Raw genomic sequence first — 19,914 nt, forward strand, 5'->3', positions numbered from 1 at the left:
CCATTAACCTCACACAGGAAAGGATTTTGTAATGTTCCTTCCAGAATTCTTTAAGGGTTAAATCCATATCTGATACCATCTGGAAGCACTTCTGGAACAGTTCCTTGATGTATAGCTTCTTAAAGTTAGTTATAACCTGCTGGTCCATAGGCTGCAGTAGAGGAGTTATATTAGGTGGGAGGAACTCTACTGTGAGCCATGCAAATTCTTCAGCCAACTCATCTTCCAAGTCTCGTGGGTGAGCAGGAGCATTGTCCATGATGAGGAGAGCCTTGAGTGGTAAGCCTTTGTCCTCTAGATATTTCTTAACAGTAGGACAGAAATCCTCCCTGATCCACTCAAGAAAAAGTACTCTTGTTACTCAGGCTTTTCTGTTAGATCTCCACATGACCCTCTAGCCTATTCTTCATGATTTTCTGTTTCCTGAACACTCTAGGGGTCTCAGAGTGATAAACCAAGAGAGACTTTATCTTGAAGTCACCACTCGCATTGACACATAGCAATAAGGTTAGCCTATCCTTCATAGGCTTGTGGCCTGGCATTTTCTTCTCTTCCTGGGTAATGTATGTTCTCCTGGGCATTTTCTTCCAGAAAAGCCCAGTTTCATTACAGTTGAAAACTTGATGACAGCAAAAGCCATTTCTTTGTGTCATCGTTTCGAAGTGGGATATATAATTTTCAGCAGCCTTATCAGCACTGGCAGTTCACCATGCCTAACTACACTATGAACCCCAGTTCTCGCTTTAAAATTGTGAAACCACCCCTTACTGGCACAAAATATTTCACCTTGATGGCTTATCCTTTACGATATCTGCATTTATAGCACTAGCCTTTTCACAAATTATAGACTCAGGTTATCACCTGCCTTCTGCCTTTCGTTTATCCACACTAACAGTAGCCTTTCTACCTCATCTAACACTGTTGATCATGACATACTATTTTGAGTAACACCTTTAGCTACACTAACTTCCTCATACAAATCTTTTCTTTGTAAGATTGTCGAGATGGTGGATTTCAACATGCTGTATATGGTAGCGAGATCGGTCACACGACCGCCACTTTCATATTTCTGCACAATTTCCTTCTTCTTTTCGATTGTGATTGCTTTCTTTATCTTGTCTTCCTTCCTTTGCTTCTTTTCTAGCCTTTTTGGGGCCATTTTGATAGCAATTTACAAAATTAATCTCTGCTCTGATGATTACGAACACTTCTATGACAAAGGTGATGTTCTGCAGGGAGAAGAAATAAGAAAAAATAAGAAATAAAAAATGGTGTTCAACAAAAAAGAAAACACCAACCCCACACAGTAATTTCCCCCTCCCCACCCCCTTCTGAGCACATCTCTGGCCTTCCACATACTCATTTCCCCCTCCCAGCATACTCATTCCTCCTCTCCTGATACTGTACCTTGCCAGCTGAGTGCTGCCCTGCGATGCTGTTGCTTGCTGCAATGTCATGCCAGGTCTGCCCACGTGCGCCTGAGATGGACAGGCCTCATTAGCAGCAGCAGCACCAGCCAGCCAATCACTATAGAAGTCCCGCCCACCAAGACCAAAAAAACGTGATTGGCAGTAAAAAACGACCAATTACAAGCAATCCGTGAATAAAAAAAAAAAAGCACACATGTGCGGCACGAGCGCATTTGGGTCTTAACTCGAAATCTGGTCGTAACTCAAAACCGAACAACTTGGTCATAACCCAAGTTGTTCGTAGGTGAAGCCGGTCGTAACTCAAGGGTCCACTGTACTTGATATGATTCTCAGTCATTTTAGTTAAGGAATACAATTTTGTTTTTGACCATCAGATTATGTAATTGTTGATGGTGTTGGAAACAGTCTCCAGGTCATAAGTTAGGGTCTGAACTAATCCTTGTTTTGCTCTGTTGCATCTCCGAACTTTTGGTTTTGCCTTTTTTAGGGAAGTTGAAACTGTAAGTGTCGGGGCTGCCAGAATGAATAGCAATTGCATAATATAAAATAATGGAAGGAAACACAGGTGCTCATTAAGGGGTACATTTTCAAAAACAGCGCGCGCACGTACTTTTGTTCGTGCACCACGTGCGAAAAAAAGTACACTGGATTTTATAAGATACGCGTGTAGCTGCGCGTATCTTATAAAATCCGGGGTTGGCGCATGCAAGGGGATGCACATTTCCTTCCGCCTCCCCTCACCTTCCCCTCCTTTCCCCTACCTAACCCACCCCCCCGGCCTTATCTAACCCCCCCTACCTTTGTTGGCAGGTGTAAATCTGCGTGCACCAGCGGACTGCTGGCGCGCCATCATCCGACCTGGGGGCTGATCCGGAGGCCTCGGCCACGCCCCTGGGCCGGGGCCATGCCCCCGGACCTGCCCCGAACCGCCCCTGACCCCCGGACACACCCCCAGACACGCCCCCTCCCGAGCTTTTTCGAAGCCCTGGGACTTAGGGGCTTTGAAAAAGTCCCTAAGTCCCGGGGCTATGCGTCCCGGGGCTATGCACGTGTCGGCGGCCTATGCAAAATAGGCGTGCCGGAGTGCGAGTGCCCTGCACGCGTAAATCCGGCCAGATTTACGCACGCAGGGCTTTTAAAATCCAGCCCTAACTGAATCTATCTTGCATGCCTTGAAGGAGCACCTAGAAGGTTGGATGTTCAGGCAGCAGAAACACCAATATTGGTGACCTTTCAAGATTTACAAAGCTTTGTGTTTAGACATGGGAAGGGAGGGGTACTGGGTGCGTTATGAACAGAGGATCTTGTACACTTATTTACATAAGATTCTGGAGTACAAATGAGGGGAATCACAAAAAGTCCTGAATAAGGAGTGATATCTTACAGGTGGTAATGCTTTGAGAGGCAGCTGAGGAATATTTTTAGCAGGGCAGACAGGAATAACTGGGTAAACTAGCTCGACAATCATCTACTATGTTACTGCATTTGAATATTTTTATTTTTGTTTTTCAAAATAATAGAAATACTTGGTATTATCAGTAGAGACATCTAGCTTAGACATTCCCAATCCCTTAATACCTGGACTGATTACATCATTTTCAGCAAACATTAACTGCAAGGAGATAGTCTCCCTGCTGATCATTGTTGCCTCACTTTTGTTATTTGAACTCACAATAGCTATTTTGAACCAGTTTGCTAGGGGGGAATGCTGCTTTTGCTAGCTTCAGCAAGCACACGAACAGTTCTGCAGTGAGCTAATAATGAATATCCTGCCAGTGGTCCTGAGAATGACCTCCCACCTCACCCGCCTGCACGTGCTGTGAGAATATTTTCCATGTCCTCACTGCATGCATGGCATACCTAAGCATCTGAACTATTTTACAGAAGCGTTTGAGGTGAAAGTTCTACAGTTCAAGATGTTGCTTCATTCTCAAAACTATGCACTTATGACTGCTATATATGGAGTTGCAAAACTTTTTCACTGTTATCAAAATATGGAAATTGTGCTGTAACATATATATATATATATATATATATATATATATATATATATATATATATATATATATATATATAAAAAGAGGGCCCTATTTATTTCATTCCTTTCCAGTGACACTATCTTGGGTTATGAAATGTAAACAAACGGTCTTTCGGTGGTGAGGTCAGAAAGAAGCCATATGGCATCAAATTCATCCACTGTGTAAATGGCAACCTGTTAGCATTCATAGTTTTTAAGTACAATACTGTTTAAACCTACTGCAAACACTTCCAGCATTCTTATTATTCAGCATCACGAGATCTGACGACTTGGATCAGGTAGGTATACAGACTTGCCTTTTTAAAAAAGGGGCAAACAATTTAAGATCATGCCACCAGTGTTCGTGCCTTTTTTTTTTCCCAGTCCTGTTTCATGAAACCCAATATGATTAAAAAAGTGGTAGCATTGCCAATATGAATGGGGTGTGGTTGGCAAGCAGCAGAACTTTGGGCCAGGATGCACAAAACTAGGATTAGCGACAAACCACCTGGTGCTTTTAAGGTGTTAGGCCACACTGACATATACTGCAAACGAGCTTTTGTTGAATTATCATGGCTTCTGCATTTGACTTCCATTTAGATTTATTATTATTATTATTTTTTTTGTTTAGTTTAGTTTTGTTTATGTTTCAGCAAACGATGGTGATTATTGGAGGTTGCTTGCACCTGGAAGCTACAAAGTTACAGCATCAGCTACAGGCTATCTTGATGTGACTAAAAAGGTTGCCGTTCCTTTTAGCCCTGCTGTTAAAGTAAGTGATATTGGTTGTGAACCTGATCTGTGTCTTGCCCTAGGACCTTGTTGCTAAGGGATATCAATCAAATTCAGGAGGGAAGAAGGATTTGCCTTAATTTTACAATACACTGGATAAACTTTTCCATTTTCCCCAGGTTTTCCCTGGTTTGATATTGTACATTGATATTGTGTTTTAATGTACACAAATTTATCATCATATGATAAAATAGTGTAGTTGTTCTGCTGGGGTACATAAAAGTAAAGGTCAACAAATAGCTGATAGCATTTTATTGGATAAACAATATGGGGTAGATTTTAAAAAATTGTGCGATCGTGTACTTTTGTTTGCGCACCAGGCGCGAACAAAAGTGTGCTGGATTTTATAAGATACGCTCATATCTTATAAAATCCGGGGTCGGCGCGTGCAAGGGGGTGCACATTTGTGCAACCTGCGCGCGCCGAGCCCAGCGAGCGCTGCCTGTTCCCTCCGAGGCCGCTCCGATTTCGGAGCGGCCTCGGAGGGAACTTTCCTTCGCCCTTCCCCTCCCTTCCCCTACCTAACCCACCCCACCGGCCCTATCTACCCCCCCCTTACCTTTGTTGGCAGATTTACGCCTGCTAAAAGCAGACGTAAATCTGCGCACGTCAGCGGGCTGCTGGCGCGCCATCACCCGACCCGGGGGCTGGTCCGGAGGCCTCGACCACGCCCCTGGGCTGGCGCCATGCCCCCGGGCCCGCCCCCGAAACGCCGGGGCCCGCCCTTGAAATGCCGCATCGTTTCGGGAACGCCCCCGACACGCCCCCTCCCCGCCCCTTTTACAAAGCCCCGGGACTTACGCGCGTCCAGGGGCTCTGCGTGTGTCGGTGGCCTATGCAAAATAGGTGCGCTGGTGCGCGAGGGCCCTGCGCGTGTCCGGAAGGATTTACGCACGCAGGGCTTTTAGGATTTACGCACGCAGGGCTTTTAAAATCCGCCCCTATATTTATAACTAATGTTCAAAGACTGGAAGATTGGGCATCCAAATGGCAGATGAAATTTAATGTGGACAAGTGCAAGGTGTTGCATATAGGGAAAAATAACCCTAGCTGTAGTTACACGATGTTAGGTTCCATATTAGGAGCTACCACCCAAGAAAGAGATCTAGGCGTCATAGTAGATAATACATTGAAATCGTCAGCTCAGTGTGCTGCAGCAGTCAAAAAAGCAAATAAAATGTTAGGAATTATTAGGAAGGGAATGGTTAATAAAACGGAAAATGTCATAATGCCTCTATATCGCTCCATGGTGAGACCACACCTTGAATACTGTGTACAATTCTGGTCGCCGTATCTCAAAAAGATATAGTTGCAATGGAGAAGGTACAGAGAAGGGCAACCAAAATGATAAAGGGGATGGAACAGCTCCCCTATGAGGAAAGGCTGAAGAGGTTAGGGCTGTTCAGCTTGGAGAAGAGACGGCTGAGGGGGGATATCATAGAGGTCTTTAAGATCATGAGAGGTCTTGAACGAGTAGATGTGACTCGGTTATTTACACTTTCGAATAATAGAAGGACTAGGGGGCATTCCATGAAGTTAGCAAGTAGCACATTTAAGACTAATCGGAGAAAATTCTTTTTCACTCAACGCACAATAAATCTCTGGAATTTGTTGCCAGAGGATGTGGTTAGTGCAGTTAGTGTAGCTGGGTTCAAAAAAGGTTTGGATAAGTTCTTGGAAGAGAAGTCCATTAACTGCTATTAATCAAGTTTACTTAGGGAATAGTCACTGCTATTAATTGCATCAGTAGCATGGGATCTTCTAGGTGTTTGGGTAATTGCCAGGTTCTTGTGGCCTGGTTTGGCCTCTGTTGGAAACAGGATGCTGGGCTTGATGGACCCTTGGTCTGACCCAGCATGGCAATTTCTTATGTTCTTATGTTCTTATGTTCTTATGACCCCTTTATTATGTCAATGCATGCAATGAATGTGTGTGATAGCCCTTGATAGCTAGTTACAAATATATTAAATTAGTTGGCTTCTGGATACAGTTCAAGCTTCTTTTACTTACCTGCAAGTGCATTCAGTCTGCAGTTCCCCATTACCTCCTTTCCAGTGGGTAAGTCACTCTTACCTATTGCACTGTCCATCACCAACTTTTGACTCTTAAGCTTTCTCCCTTGCTGTGCCATACACTTGGAATAGACTTCCTGAGTTCATGTGTCATGCTCCCTGTCTCGTCTTATTCAAATCTAGCCTAAAACCCACCTTTTTGAAGCTGCTTATAAATCTTAAAACCTGGTTCTCCTGATCATGCCCTTGTTGGTTTTAACTAGGGATGTGCGTATTTCCCGCAGTTAGGGCTTTTAAAATTCGGGGAGACCCGATTTTCGGTTTAGAGTGCACATCCCTGGTTTTAACCATTTTCTATAATAAAGGCAATTCCCAAAGTGGCTTATTTGTTTTGTATGTCTGTCTGACTACATTGTAAGCTCTATACAGCATGGCTGTCTCTTATGTGTATTTATAGTGCTGCCTATATCTAGTAGAGCTATAGAAATAAATAGTAAGTAGTAATAGTCCAATAAAAAGGTTTCACCTACAAACTATTTGTTGACCTCTTATTGTATGCATCTTATGCTAAAAGTGTTGTACTACCATTAAAACACTCATTTTCTCTCTGTTAGGAAAGAATAGTGTGGTTGCCATGTTAATCTGCTTGAATGCAAGGAAGTAAAGATCAACAAATAAAAACATGTGATAACTTTTTATTGGTCTAACAATACATTTCTTGACTTGCTTTAGGAAGCCATGCTCCCTTTCCTCAGGTCCAATGAAACGAGAAGGTCAGAGCAAGAGATGACATTGCCAGAAAATACAAGTGAATCATAGATTATATTTACAGGGGTAGTGTGAAGGGGAAGGAGGCAGGGAGGAAGGGTTGGAGGACATTTGGAGTTAAAAGCCAACAGGGCTTAACAAAGATTAGTTTTTGTTTTTTGTTAATTCTACTGGCTCTCTGTCACCTTCTTATCACTCTGACTTGCCTCTGCTCCCGCCTTTCCCCATTCCCTTACCATTAGAGAGGGTCATTTTCTAACGGATTTATTCACAGAAACTCCAGTGTATGCGCATAAATCGGCTTTTGAAAATTATTTTTTTTTGGGGGGGGGGGGGGTTGCAGGGAAAAATATGCCATGTAACTCGATTACATCCGTACTTCCCCCTGAGCTTGGGGTAAGCGTTCCAGGGGCAGAGCTGCAACGGGAAAAGCATTTACGTGCTTGCTTTTGATTTTCGAAAGCTGAGCATGAACGTACACACAGCGAGTGACACCTTCCTGCATGTATGTGTACCTGCAGGGATGGATACCCACAGATTTTCACAGCAGATTTATGTGCAGATGTTGGTTTACCAATGCATCTCACAAAGGTTGTTCAGGTGTTGTAGGACGCTTCTGCACAGTGGGCCAGATTTTGTAATCTACGCCCGATTTTATAACATGCGTGCGCAGCCGCGCATGCATGTTATAAAATCCGGGGTCGGCGCGCGCAAGGGGGTGCACACTTGTGCACCTTGCGTGCACCGAGCCCTAGGGGAGCCCCTGATGGCTTTCCCCATTCCCTCCAACCCCCAGCGCTGTCTAAATCCCCCCCCCCCACCTCTGTTTCTTTATTTACGCCTGCCTCCAGGCAGGTGTAGGTTGCGCGCGCCGGCCGAGTGCCAGCGCGTGAGCCCCCAGCACGACTGCTGTGCCGGAGGCCTCGGTCCCGCCCCGCCCCCACGCCCACCAACTCCCCGCCCATTTTTTCAAGCTCCGGGACATACGTGTATCCCGGGGCTTGCGCGCGTCGCCAAGCCTATGCAAAATAGGCTCGGCGCGCCCAGGAGGGTTTTAAAAGGATTACGCGCTTATATTACACACGTGACCCTTTTAAAATCCACCCCAGTAACTTTAGAGACCATGTTACTCCGCTTTTTGAGAGCTTACATGGGTTACTGATAGAGGACAGATTCCAATTTAAGATTCTTTTATTAGTATTTAAAGCACTGAAGAATGCCGGCCCAGCTTATTTGTCAGTACCTGTAGTTCCTGAATGTAATCCACTTTGATGTATCCTTTGAAGTGCCGAAAAGCGGAATATAAAATCTAAATCTAAATCACAATGTTATTAAAGAAATAAGCGGATTGCCTCTTATCCCTGCCATCTGTGAAGGAATATCGTTTGGCAGAGACACGTCAGCGTGCATTCTCATATATTGGAATGGAATGGAATACCCTCCCACAGTCTTTGAGATTAATTGAGGATCTGAAAATTTTCTGAAAGCAACCAAAGGCCCATTTGTTTATTGAAACTTTGGTAACCAAAATTGATTGTTTTAAATATTTTTGTCCAATAATGTTTAAAATTGTGGATTCTGAAATATGTTTGTTAATGTTTTTATTTTTATTGCTAATGTATATGTACTTAGAACATAATTTTGAAGTTAGCAGTATATAAACTTTTTAAATAAATAAATTAAATACAAATTCAGGCTAAATTCTGCATGTTCTTTGCCCTGCAAGCTGCTGAAAATGACTTTTCTAATGTATTCTGTAATTCACATGTATTTTCTGGCACTATCATCTTTGGCTCTTATTATTATTATTCTGGGCTCGGCGTAATAAGGAGTGCTTAGCAGAGTGCATGCTTTTACCAGCATTTGTGTGCACATTTTTTGTGTGCAAACATTACTTCTGATGCAGCAAGGGGTTTTGCGTACAAAAAGTATGCATAAAACAGCATATTGCATAGTGCCCTGACATAGAAATCCCATGTTAATGAAAGCATTAACTATTACCCCCAGTGCAAAGAGGTTTGCAGGCTTACCTCAGGTTTTCTTAGCGCTGGAGATTTATCTCCTGGTCAGAGGTGGAGTAAAGTTTTCAGCACCAATATTAGTCTATAAGCAGAATATAAATTAAATATAAACCCAAAGAGTGAAAAAAAATATTACACTACAACAAAGATTCCACTCTATAATCAGATGAATGTCTAAAATCTGGCTAAGATTTCCTCTAATTTCTGGCCAACCCAGAAATTAGAGGATTTGGTCAGAAACTTGAGAAATGTTTGGTCGGATTTTAGACATTTGTCTGCACTCAGTGCTACTGTTAGCAATTATCTTTTCTCTTAGGTGTCTCTACAAGCTTTGCACGAACATAAGAAAATATGTAAGCAACCCAGCAATCCACCTGGATTTAAGATAAGTAGACCTCTTTACTTGCAACCAAAAAATGGCTTTAAAAAACTTACCAATCTGCCCTCTAGGACAGTGGTTCTCAACCTTTTTTCTATTGGGACACAGTTGCCAGATAATGCTTATAGGCAGGACACACTGAACACATCATGGGCTATGTGTGAACATATACTCTGCATCCACAGGAACCTACCCATCCCCCCCCCTGTCCACAAACAATGAATGTAGAGTAGTAAACTAGGATATTTCAAATATAACTTGCTATATAAAAAAAATATTCTGATTCTGGTGCTATCTCAGTAGCAGAAACACAAACTCCCTTACAACCAGGTGCATTGTAAAATACAAAACCTGGGGAAAAAAAACAACATTCAGCACATGTGTAGCAAACCTTCCATACTACTGCAACACTAATTCCAAGAACTCAAACAGCTATAGCCCTTCCTATGTAAAGGCAGAGGTGCAGCACCAATGCATGTCCTATTGAGAATGAGAAAATGCAACAAAAAAGATTGATACAAATCCCTACCTACTAGTAAAATACCTCACCTCAGTCACCCATACAGATCCGACCTTCACCACAAATTACAAATGTGGAGACAAAAACTGGAAATGGAAACATCCAGAAAGCCACTCTACATGCAGTGAAAAACCGGAGCGCTAGAAACAGAAATAAATTTCCTCCTTCACTAAGCAAAGTAATGCACATTCCCAAAACTGGCATATTATGGCTCTTGCACCTCATCACTCCCCTTCCATGCCTCCATCATCCTTCAGTTTATCCAACTAGTCCTTTTCAATCATCTTTTCAAACTCATGTCCTTGCCCAGCATTCATGAACCCCCCCACCACATCCTCTTCCCTGTGCTCCCTCTCTCCCCTGCTTGACTCTCTCTCCCTGCCCAGCTACCCTGACCCCCCTGTTTCCTATCCCTTCCTGCTCAGCAGCCCCCACTCTCCCTCTCTGTTCTACCTTCATCTTCTCAGCATCCCAACCTCCTTTCCCCTAACCTCCAATAGGAGGAAGAGATCATCAGCAGCATCACTCCCAATCTCAGCAGGGGAAGATAAAGTTTGCATCCCATCAGGCCCAGAACAGCAGGAGCTGGCAATGTCTCATTCTGATCCGGGTGAAGGAGGAAACCGTCTTCCACTGGGCCAGAAAGAAGAGAAGGAAATGAGAGTAGCCTCCCATCAGGCCCAATGTAAGAGAAATCAAGCAACTCCCACCCGGGCTGATAAGGAGGTAGCCATCTGCTGGCCCTGCGACACACCAGTGTGTCCCGTCCCGACACACCTGTTGAGAACCACTGCTCTAGACATAAAACACTGCAATGTATGGTACAGTCTCAATGCCATTATATGAGGTCTTCTAAATTAGCCTAAGAGGCATTTTGGAAACATTGCATGTTGATCTAATTACAGAGTGGAATCTTGATTGCACAGTCTGAGTCTACAGACAGAAGCAGGAGTCTGGTGTTTATGCACAGAAAACATACTTTGTATCTTTTCAGTGGAAAACAATATGATTTATGTACACAAAATTGTTTTCTGCATGGAAAGTATTTGGGGCGGATTTTTAAAGGGTTACGTGTGTATATTACGTGCGTAACCCCAAAAACCTGCTCCTGCGCACGCCGAGCCTATTTTGCATAGGCCCAGCGACGCGCGCAAGCCCCGGGATGCATGTAAGTCCCGGGGCTTGAAAGAAATGGGTGGGCCGTGGGCGGGGCGTGGGTGTGGCCAGAGGCCTCTCCACTGCTGCTGGGCCCGGGGATCGCGCGCTGGCACTTGGCATTAATAAAAAAATAAAGGTAGGATTTAGGTAGGGCTGGGGGGCGATTTCGGAGCGGCCTTGGAGGGAATGGGAAAAGCCATTGGGGCTCCCCTAGGGCTCGGCGCGCGCAAGGTGCACAAGTGTGCAACCCCCCTTGCACGCGCTGACCCCGGGCGCGCGCATGTTATAAAATCAGGCGTAGATTTATGCGGGCCGGGTTGTGCGCACAAATCTACGCCCGGCCCTTTGTGCGCAGAAATCATTTAATGTGCAAAAAACCATGCTTTGTGCTTGTTTTTCTGATAAACTAGCACTGGTTGTAGAGATTCTCCCGAGTTAATGTGTGAGCTGCCTGTGCAAAGGGCTGAGCGCACTTTTTAGGCTTTTGTGCGCACATTGTGCAAGTCGGCACAATTTTAAACTCCCAATGCATTAGCCTTCTGTGCCAGGTTTAAAAAAACCCCCTTTTTAGCATGTTAAGAAGCTGTGTGTTAAATTTCAGAACACAATATTAATGCTTCTCTTATGACATCGAGCCCTCCGTTTGCAACTGAGGGAAAGGAGTGTTAACTCCCAAAAGCTGGTCAAGAAATGTATTAAATGAGTCCAGTAAATCCAATAAAAAGGTATTGCCTTCATTGCTTTGTTGACCTTCATTGCTGTCATTCAATTAGCATTGTTCCTAAGGGGTAGGCTGAGATGCTTCTAGTTTTACCCCAAAAAGTCGTACTATAAGGCCACAATTTATTTAATTTTTTTCGGAGGATTAATCCTCGTGGTTGGGTCAGGCTCCCAAAGGGTTCATATCTCCAGTAGGCTTGGCAATGATTAATGCTGCATTGGGGCGATAAAAATGCAATTAAAAAAGATCAATGATATAATTTATTACAACTGTCAGATTAATATGACATTTACATGTGTACCACTGAAAACAGGTTAATTAACTGTTGGAGATCAGTAACCGGTACTTTGCTATTGAAAAACATGAAATTACATTGCAGTTGACACAATAGAGTTACTGTTCAGTAGCACTTCTGTTTTGATTGTGAGGCTCCATACGGCATTAGCGTTCAAATTCTGAAAAAGTAAACAACTGTGTATCATTTGATGGGTGATTCAGATCAACAGCAAATTGTGGTGCATAGCAGATTGCAGAAACAATTTAGATGTAGCATGGTAGACATTCAGCATAAAACTCTTCTAGAAGTCTCGGTCTTAAGTAGACATAGGCTCTTGCTTCAACCTAAAAATCAGTTAATCTGTCTTGAGGGTTGCTAATCGAATGAGAAGTACCCCCCCCCCCCCCCGAAGCAGGGTTAATTCCCAAAACATCAGCTGATGTCGAGGTTATGTATGGGCACTTTTTGCATTGTTTATAGGAATTTGTGTGCTTTATGACATTGCTTGAATATTTTTATTTTCATTTTTATTACTTAAAAAAAACCACACAAAAAAAGACTATGATTTGAAACACTATCGTTTCTAAGGATGGATGATATGATTCTGGGTATCTTCTATGCTTGCATAGGAGGACTAGCACTAACCCCGACTGACTGACACCTGTATTCTCTCTCTAGCTTTTTCACCATTTCAAATCTTTTGTTTTGAACTGTTTTTTTTTTTTCCTTTTTTGGCCATTACATAGACAGGCTCACATGGGGGTGCCATGGCTTAGATAGGGATGTTCCGCTCTCCTTCCCTGAATGCATAACCGTTCTGCAAAACCACATCTTCCTAGGGATCCCGAAGAGGCCACCCCATACATGCAGTTTTTATGTTTTGTGTTTTTTCCATTGTGACTGACAGAAAACCAGGAAAAGTTAAATGAAGCAAACTGAATTTCATGAGTAAAGCACTTTTAGTTAAAAGGGATTCTAGAAAGCTGACTTACTGTTTCCTTAAAAAAGGATCTCCTCAGCTTTTGGAAGGTAATTCTCAAACAGCCCGCATAGTCTGCAGGTAATTGGTAGCCTCACACTGTAGCCCTGCTCCATGCCCCTCCCCCACCTGCGGAACGCCAACTGCAAGTGCAGGTAAAAGTATGCACAGAATTGGGCTTTGCGTATTCTTTTACACGTACAACACCCCCCAGTTGATTTTCAGAGTGCCGTTTAACACGATAAAACAGGGCTTTGTGCATTTAAGTTGATTGAAATTGAACCCCCTTCAGATTTAAAAGTTGAGCATGGCAGGTAAGAAGCAATTGAGAGGGAACAGGCACATTAAATCTTAGGATTGTCTCAGATCTTGCCTTCAGATAATGTTATCTGAGAGCAAGTTTCCTTCCTAAACAATTCTAAAAGTGTGCCTTCGGCCACTAGAGCGCTCCCTTTGCCTTTATGGTGAAGGTTTTTTGATTGTGCACTAAAAGCAGAATATAGTACAAGAAAAGAGAAGACACGACCTCGCTGTTCCTCAGCCCAGTCCTGCAGGTACATCTAAGCGACCTGATTTTCAGGAGATCCACATGAATATGCATGATATATTTGCATACCCTGGGTCTCCATAGTATGCAAAGGCATCTTATGCTTATTCAGTGTAGGGTTACCTGTCTCTACAGGACAAGGTTAATAATTGCAGCACTACTTCTTGCAGAAGTACAAATGCACTTGTTGCTACAAAAGATATTTCAGTATGCATTCATTTTTCCCCAATTTTTAAAATCCTTTGTTGCTTAACCGATGCAGAAAACAAACCTGTCTATGTAAAACAAAATCACACCCTCCTTATTAGCATCCACTTCTAATTAATTTTTTAAAAGTATAATTACCTTATTTTTAACTGGTTTTCCTGGCAATGGGTTTGTTTACATTTAGGAGGGGGACCCCTCAAGGAGATTGCTTGAGAATAGATTGTTTTATGTGGCACTCACAAGTCATCATGAGGTCGGCTCATTGCCTCCCTCCCATATTCCATTGTATATAGTAACTTATCTTCGTTCTCCCTCTCTTTTTTTCCTTCTCCCAGTTAAGACATCCTTGTTATAATGTAACTTTATGCTCCTTTAAATTATCTCTTGTTGACTGGATGGTTATAATTACTGCTTAGTTCGATGTAAACCGAGTTGATTTGATTTGTATCAAGAAAGTCGGTATATAAAAGCCTTTAATAAATAAATAAATAAATGTGGCGGAGTATCCTTTACCTTCATAAGAATATAAGAATTGCTATGCTGGGTCAGACCAAGGTGCATCGACTCCAGCATCCTGTCTCCGACAGTGGCCAGTCCAGGATGAAAGTACCTGGCAGACCCCATAAAGTAGATATAATTCATGTTATTCACTCCCATGGATAGCAATAGCATTCTTTAGTCTACCTGACTAATGTGTTATGTGTAAGGTGTTTTCCTCTAGGAATGTGTCCACACCTCTTTTAAACCCCTACTATGCTGCTCAACTTGATCACATCCTCTGGTAATAGATATTTTCTACTACTAGTACTGAACACTTCTATAAAGCTACTCGACATATGCAGCACGATACAAAAACATATAAGAGACAGTCCCTGCTCCGTAGATCTTGCAATCCTAATCAAGACCAACATATAGGACAAAAGAGACTTTTGGAATTTCATTTATGACGACAATGGTTAAAAATCAATGAGGCTGTAAGTGGGACAATCTGCGATTAAGATTTAAATGCAGCCTAAAAAGGTGACTTTTTAGACAGGGATTTAAATAAGGCAAGAAAGGGAGCATGACACACCAGGAAATCTATTCCAGGCATATAGTGCCAGGTGGAAAGCACCGAGTCACGAATTGGCAATAGAGAAGAATGACAGAGAGAGATAAGAAAGAAGAATTAATGAGGAGCTGCAGAGCTATAGCTCTTGTAGGCTGAGTAAGAGGAGCTTGAACTGTGTGCAAGAACAGATAGGGAGCCAATGTAGTGACTTGAGAAGGGGTTATATGGGTGTAGTGACTTTGGTGAAAGATAAGTTTTGCAGCTGAATTTTGAAAAGATTGCAGTAGAGAGAGATGGCTCACTGGAAGACTTGAGAAACAGGTTGCAAGAGTCTAAGAGTGGATAACGGTTCTGGTAGCATATTCAGAAAGGAATGGAAAGATTTTGGTGGTGGTGTAGAGAAAGAAATGGCACATTTTAGCAGGGTTTTAGATGTGTAGAGAAGGAGAGTGAGGAGTCGAAGATGACTCCTAATTTGTGGACTTAGAAGAGTGGAAGGACTTCAGTTTTATCCACAGAAACAGAGAAAGGAAGAAGAGGGGAAGAGGTTTGGGGAGGAAAGATAAGGAGCTCGGTCTTGGCCATGTTGAGTGTAAGGTGACAGTGGGACATCCATGCAGCAATGTCAGACAAGCAGGCTGAGAATCTGGTACTGGATTCCTGATGATATTTCTGGTGTAGGGAGGTAAATCTGGGACTCGTCAGCATTAAGATGGCATTGAAAGTCATGAAAGGAAATCAGAGCACCAAGGGAATTAGCGAAAAGAGAGAAGAGAAGGGGGCCTAGGACAGAATCCTGAGGCATACCAATTGATAGTGGGATGGCAGGAGAAGAGGATCTGCCAGTGGAAACACTAAAAGTGCAAAGGGCGAAGTAAGAAGAGAACCAAAACAGGACAGTGTTTCGGTTCATGCTTACATTTGTAAGGCAGGGATATGCATACATTTCTCTTCCTATTTTTTAAATTATAATAATTGTAGGAATGCAGGCGTAAACCCCAGAATTCAATCAGAGGCAGGTAAAGTAGGCACGCACTCCACTTGTAAAAATACTTACATGCAGACTTGGAATTGCCAGTTCATCGCTACCTCCACCAGTGAACTTAGACCTTCCCCAGTACTTCACCCTGAACTCCCATCAATTCTCCCAGACCTCCCACCAAAAAACTACAGACAGAAGACAAGTGTGATTTCAATTGCGTGAGTCAAGCATGGGTGGATAGGCTGAAGATCAGGAGCCCTGGCCTCTGTCGAACCTGAACGCATCAAAGAAACTCTACAATGCAATATTGGTCTCTGGGGTAGCCCTCCGGCCACTCGATAGCCCTTTTGGACCTGCCGTACGGGAACGGCAGATGCGACATACGGACAGAGGCTGAGGGTAGGAACAAACAGACGAAGACTCAGGATACTTAAAGGACTCAGTCGTAGACTCAGGATTATGGAGAGTACTGAGTGAGTGCTGCCACACCGCGAGCCCTACACAGCCACTAAAGGCAAGTTGCGGACCATGCTAAGTCAAAGCAGACTCCAGGTGAAGTAGAGGAACTATGAATCAGGACATGATGAAGATTCAGAAGAAGCCTGCACTGGGACGCGCCCTCCACAGCCAGTCAAGGCAAAGCATGGGCCATGATGGAACGGAGCAGGTTCAGGCAGAGTCTTAGACATGGACGGAGGCAGACACAAGAAACTCCAAAGACCAGGACAGGATTCAGGATTCAGGATACAAGACTTAGAGCTTGGAACTCGGAGCTTGGAACATTAAACACAAGGGTCTTCCGGAGACTTGCGCTGCCAACGAGAAGGACATCTGAATATGAGATCATCTGGACACAAGGACATCAGGAGAACAGGACATTTGGAACATCAGGACATCTGGAACAGACTAAACAGAGACACAGGATCTGACGAGAGACCAAGACATGGAACCAAAGACGATGACATGGAATTCCCACGAAGAACAGAGTGCCTAGGAGAAGCTGAGATGACGAGAAGTTCAGGAGCGGACTGACTCCTTGCAAAGGCAATGAAGAATTGAAGAAAGTCCCTTCGTATAGGGCTAAAGAGGAATACCCAGGATGACATCATCAGGAGGAGCCGCAAGACAACTCCCTCGTGGACCCTTTAAGAAGTGAAGAGAGGTACAGCCTCGCACCTAAGGCAGGACCCTGGAGAGCGGCATCCATGCTGCAGATTAGAACAGGAGTGGCACTAGGCTGCAAAACCAGGCCCAGTGTGAGCAGCGGCCTCCAGGCCACAGAAGGAAGTTGGAGTGTGTATATATATATATATATATATATATATATATATATATATATATATATATATATATATATATTTATTTATATCACTGTAAGAGGGGACACTTTCAACTCAGGGTGGGTTTGGGTCGGTGATTTTACATACACGATCAGAGGAATTAACTGCAAATTTCATATGACTGATGAATTTCTACCTGATCTCTACCAGAAATAATACAGAATAGCCTATTTGTATGGAGAGGAAACAGAGATATAGTGTGGGTGTATAGCTTCCCCAGGTGGGAAAGAGCACATGATGAGCTCCTCTGATATAAATACTCTGACCACCATCTTAGGGTATGGATTTTTCTGTTTCACTTCCCCAGGGGCAGTATGCTCAGGGCTGTCCCTGTTTTCTAATTGATTTTAGTTGTTGAGCCTCCATTACATTTTCAGTTATTTTTAGATGTTGGAAACCAAAGCAGCTTCCAGTGTATTTTTTGTATATAGTGACTTTAACACTCATCATTGCTATACAAATCTTTAAACTGGGAAATTCTGAAATGCAATGCAAAGGCCCATGAAAGAATTATTTTTCCCCTGCTCAGGAAATCCTGGATAATATTGAGACGGTTCTAAAAGGGAAATATACCAACTGAACCTGATTTTGAGATATGGCCTTTGGTACCACTGTGTGGGTAGAACCAGCCCAGGGGTTGCATGTTTTATGTTCTAGCTATGTAACATGAAATATAAATGAAAGCTGAAAGATAATCCTTTAACCCTCTAATATGCTTCCCCTCTAAACTTTGGTTTCACTTCTTTTTACTGTAGATTAATTTTGAGTTGGAGTCTCTACTGGAAAGAAAAGAAGAGGAGAAAGAATTGATGGATTGGTGGAAGATGATGTCACAAACCTTAAACTTTTAGGAAAAGACTTAGAACTTGCTGCTTTTAAGTCTAGTATATGTTGAATTAGTATATTGTAATGTGGACAGTGTGTGTGTGTGTGTATGGGTGTGTGTGTGTGTGTACGTGTATATATATATATATATTTATATATATATACATACAGATACATGTTTTAGATTTTGTGGGATTTACATTATTTAATTTTTTTCTGTAATCTTTTAAATAGTAACATGCACTAACACATTTGGTTTTCAGCTAAGGAGAAAGTGAGAGTTTGTGTACATTCATATTGTGAAAGTACATATTGTCGTGCATACTGTTTAGCAGATTTTAGGATGGAGAAAAGGAGGGATGTGAGAAGAGACAAAACTGACATCTCTCAATGGATGAACTAGCAATGCAATATTCTGTGTATTGTTTACAGGTACAAGACCATGTGCTGTAATTTATTATTTTAAAATCTTTGGTAGAATTATTTGTTAGGCCTAAATGTATAGGTAATGTTTAGGTAATGCACATAATACTGGTGTCTGTGAGCTATGTGTAAAATAATTGGTGTTTTACCTTACAGCTTGTGAGGAATGTTTTGGGGATGGGTGGAGTGTGGGTACATGGTTTTCTCCTATGCCTGCCTATCTCTGCTTTTCAGAGATAGGCAGGCATACGAGGGAAAAAGGAATTGGGTGGATGATGAGCAAGTTTTTACTGCAGCATTTTCATGGACTCCTTTCAAGGGATTAAGTCCTCTTCTTTCCTCTAATTGTACAGTAGCCAAATAAGCCATACTGAATGAGTGACTTATCTGGAAGGTCAACCCTAAATCAGACTAATTTCATTACCTGAAAAAATAAAGACAGCAAGAACAATGTACAATGTACAGAACTCATAGCTTGAGTTTAGTCTTTAATGAGTGTCAGAGTAGGAAGTGTGACATACAGAAAGGTAAGATCATGGATTACGCTTTTTTAAACAGATAGAAAAAACTGATCAGGGACCTGCTCTGCTCTTTTTTTTTTTTTTTTTTTTTTTTAATGTGATTTATAATTTTCTTTTAGTTCTACTGTTATGGAAAAACATCTGTTCTAGTAGTGTCACTTCTGAGAAACACAGGTTTGCCTGCAATCATGCTTCCAGGGTGTTTGCTTTTATAGAATGATTGACACTTTACTGGGCAGACTAAATGTGTCCTTATCAGCTGATATCAACCATGTTATTATGATGTGCATGCATCGGCATCCACCCTATTTATTGTACACAAAGTGTCAGGTCTTTTACTCATCCTGTCAAAACCAGTTACTGAGAGATACTGTAATACTGATCGTGGGTGACATGTCGGTATTTGATGTCAGGACTAATTTTTTATGATGCTGAGTGAAGGAAGAGAGTAAAGCATAGTTTGGCTAAGACAAGAACCTTTATGGGAGATGAGCAGAGAGTGTAACAGAAATAACAATATTCAAGACGCCATCCCTGGGTGCCAGTCTTAAACGACACCATAAATTAGACAGGCCAGATGAACTCTGCTTTTAAATGGAAAGTGCATTTATTAAGCAGCTCAGGATGGTGCTTATGTCAGTCGTAGAATGAATGAAAATATATTTCAACTGCACAGAGCCCTCTAGGCTTGCTCTGAAGTTTTGAGGAACCAAAATAAAGGACATTTTATTCATTATACTTAGGAAGTTTGAAGACTATTTGTTGCGCTTGTTTTGCTTCTGTAACAAGTAGCTTGCAGTACAAATTTCTTGGGTGGATACCTGAATATAAATAACAACAATCCAAGTTTAAAAAAAGAGGGAACATATGGGATGGGTAAGGCCTAAATCTCCTCCTCCTAGTTTTCTGTCATACCTATATCACAATGATGCGCTTCCAAAATC

General features: G+C 42.5%; 1 protein-coding gene across 1 annotated transcript in view; it reads left to right on the forward strand.

The window, feature by feature from the left end:
- The window catches only part of CPE (carboxypeptidase E), a 177,689-nt gene extending 157,977 nt beyond the window's left edge, over positions 1 to 19,712 (forward strand). Inside the window, exons 8-9 of the mRNA XM_029571522.1 lie at positions 4,101 to 4,219; positions 17,957 to 19,712. Of these exons, the coding sequence (XP_029427382.1) occupies positions 4,101 to 4,219; positions 17,957 to 18,052 (215 nt within the window). The 3' untranslated portion in view covers positions 18,053 to 19,712. The remainder of the gene's footprint in view (positions 1 to 4,100; positions 4,220 to 17,956) is intronic.
- Positions 19,713 to 19,914: the final 202 nt, after the last annotated feature.

Source organism: Rhinatrema bivittatum, chromosome 1 (assembly GCF_901001135.1).
Source record: "Rhinatrema bivittatum chromosome 1, aRhiBiv1.1, whole genome shotgun sequence".
Lineage (NCBI taxonomy): Eukaryota > Metazoa > Chordata > Amphibia > Gymnophiona > Rhinatrematidae > Rhinatrema > Rhinatrema bivittatum.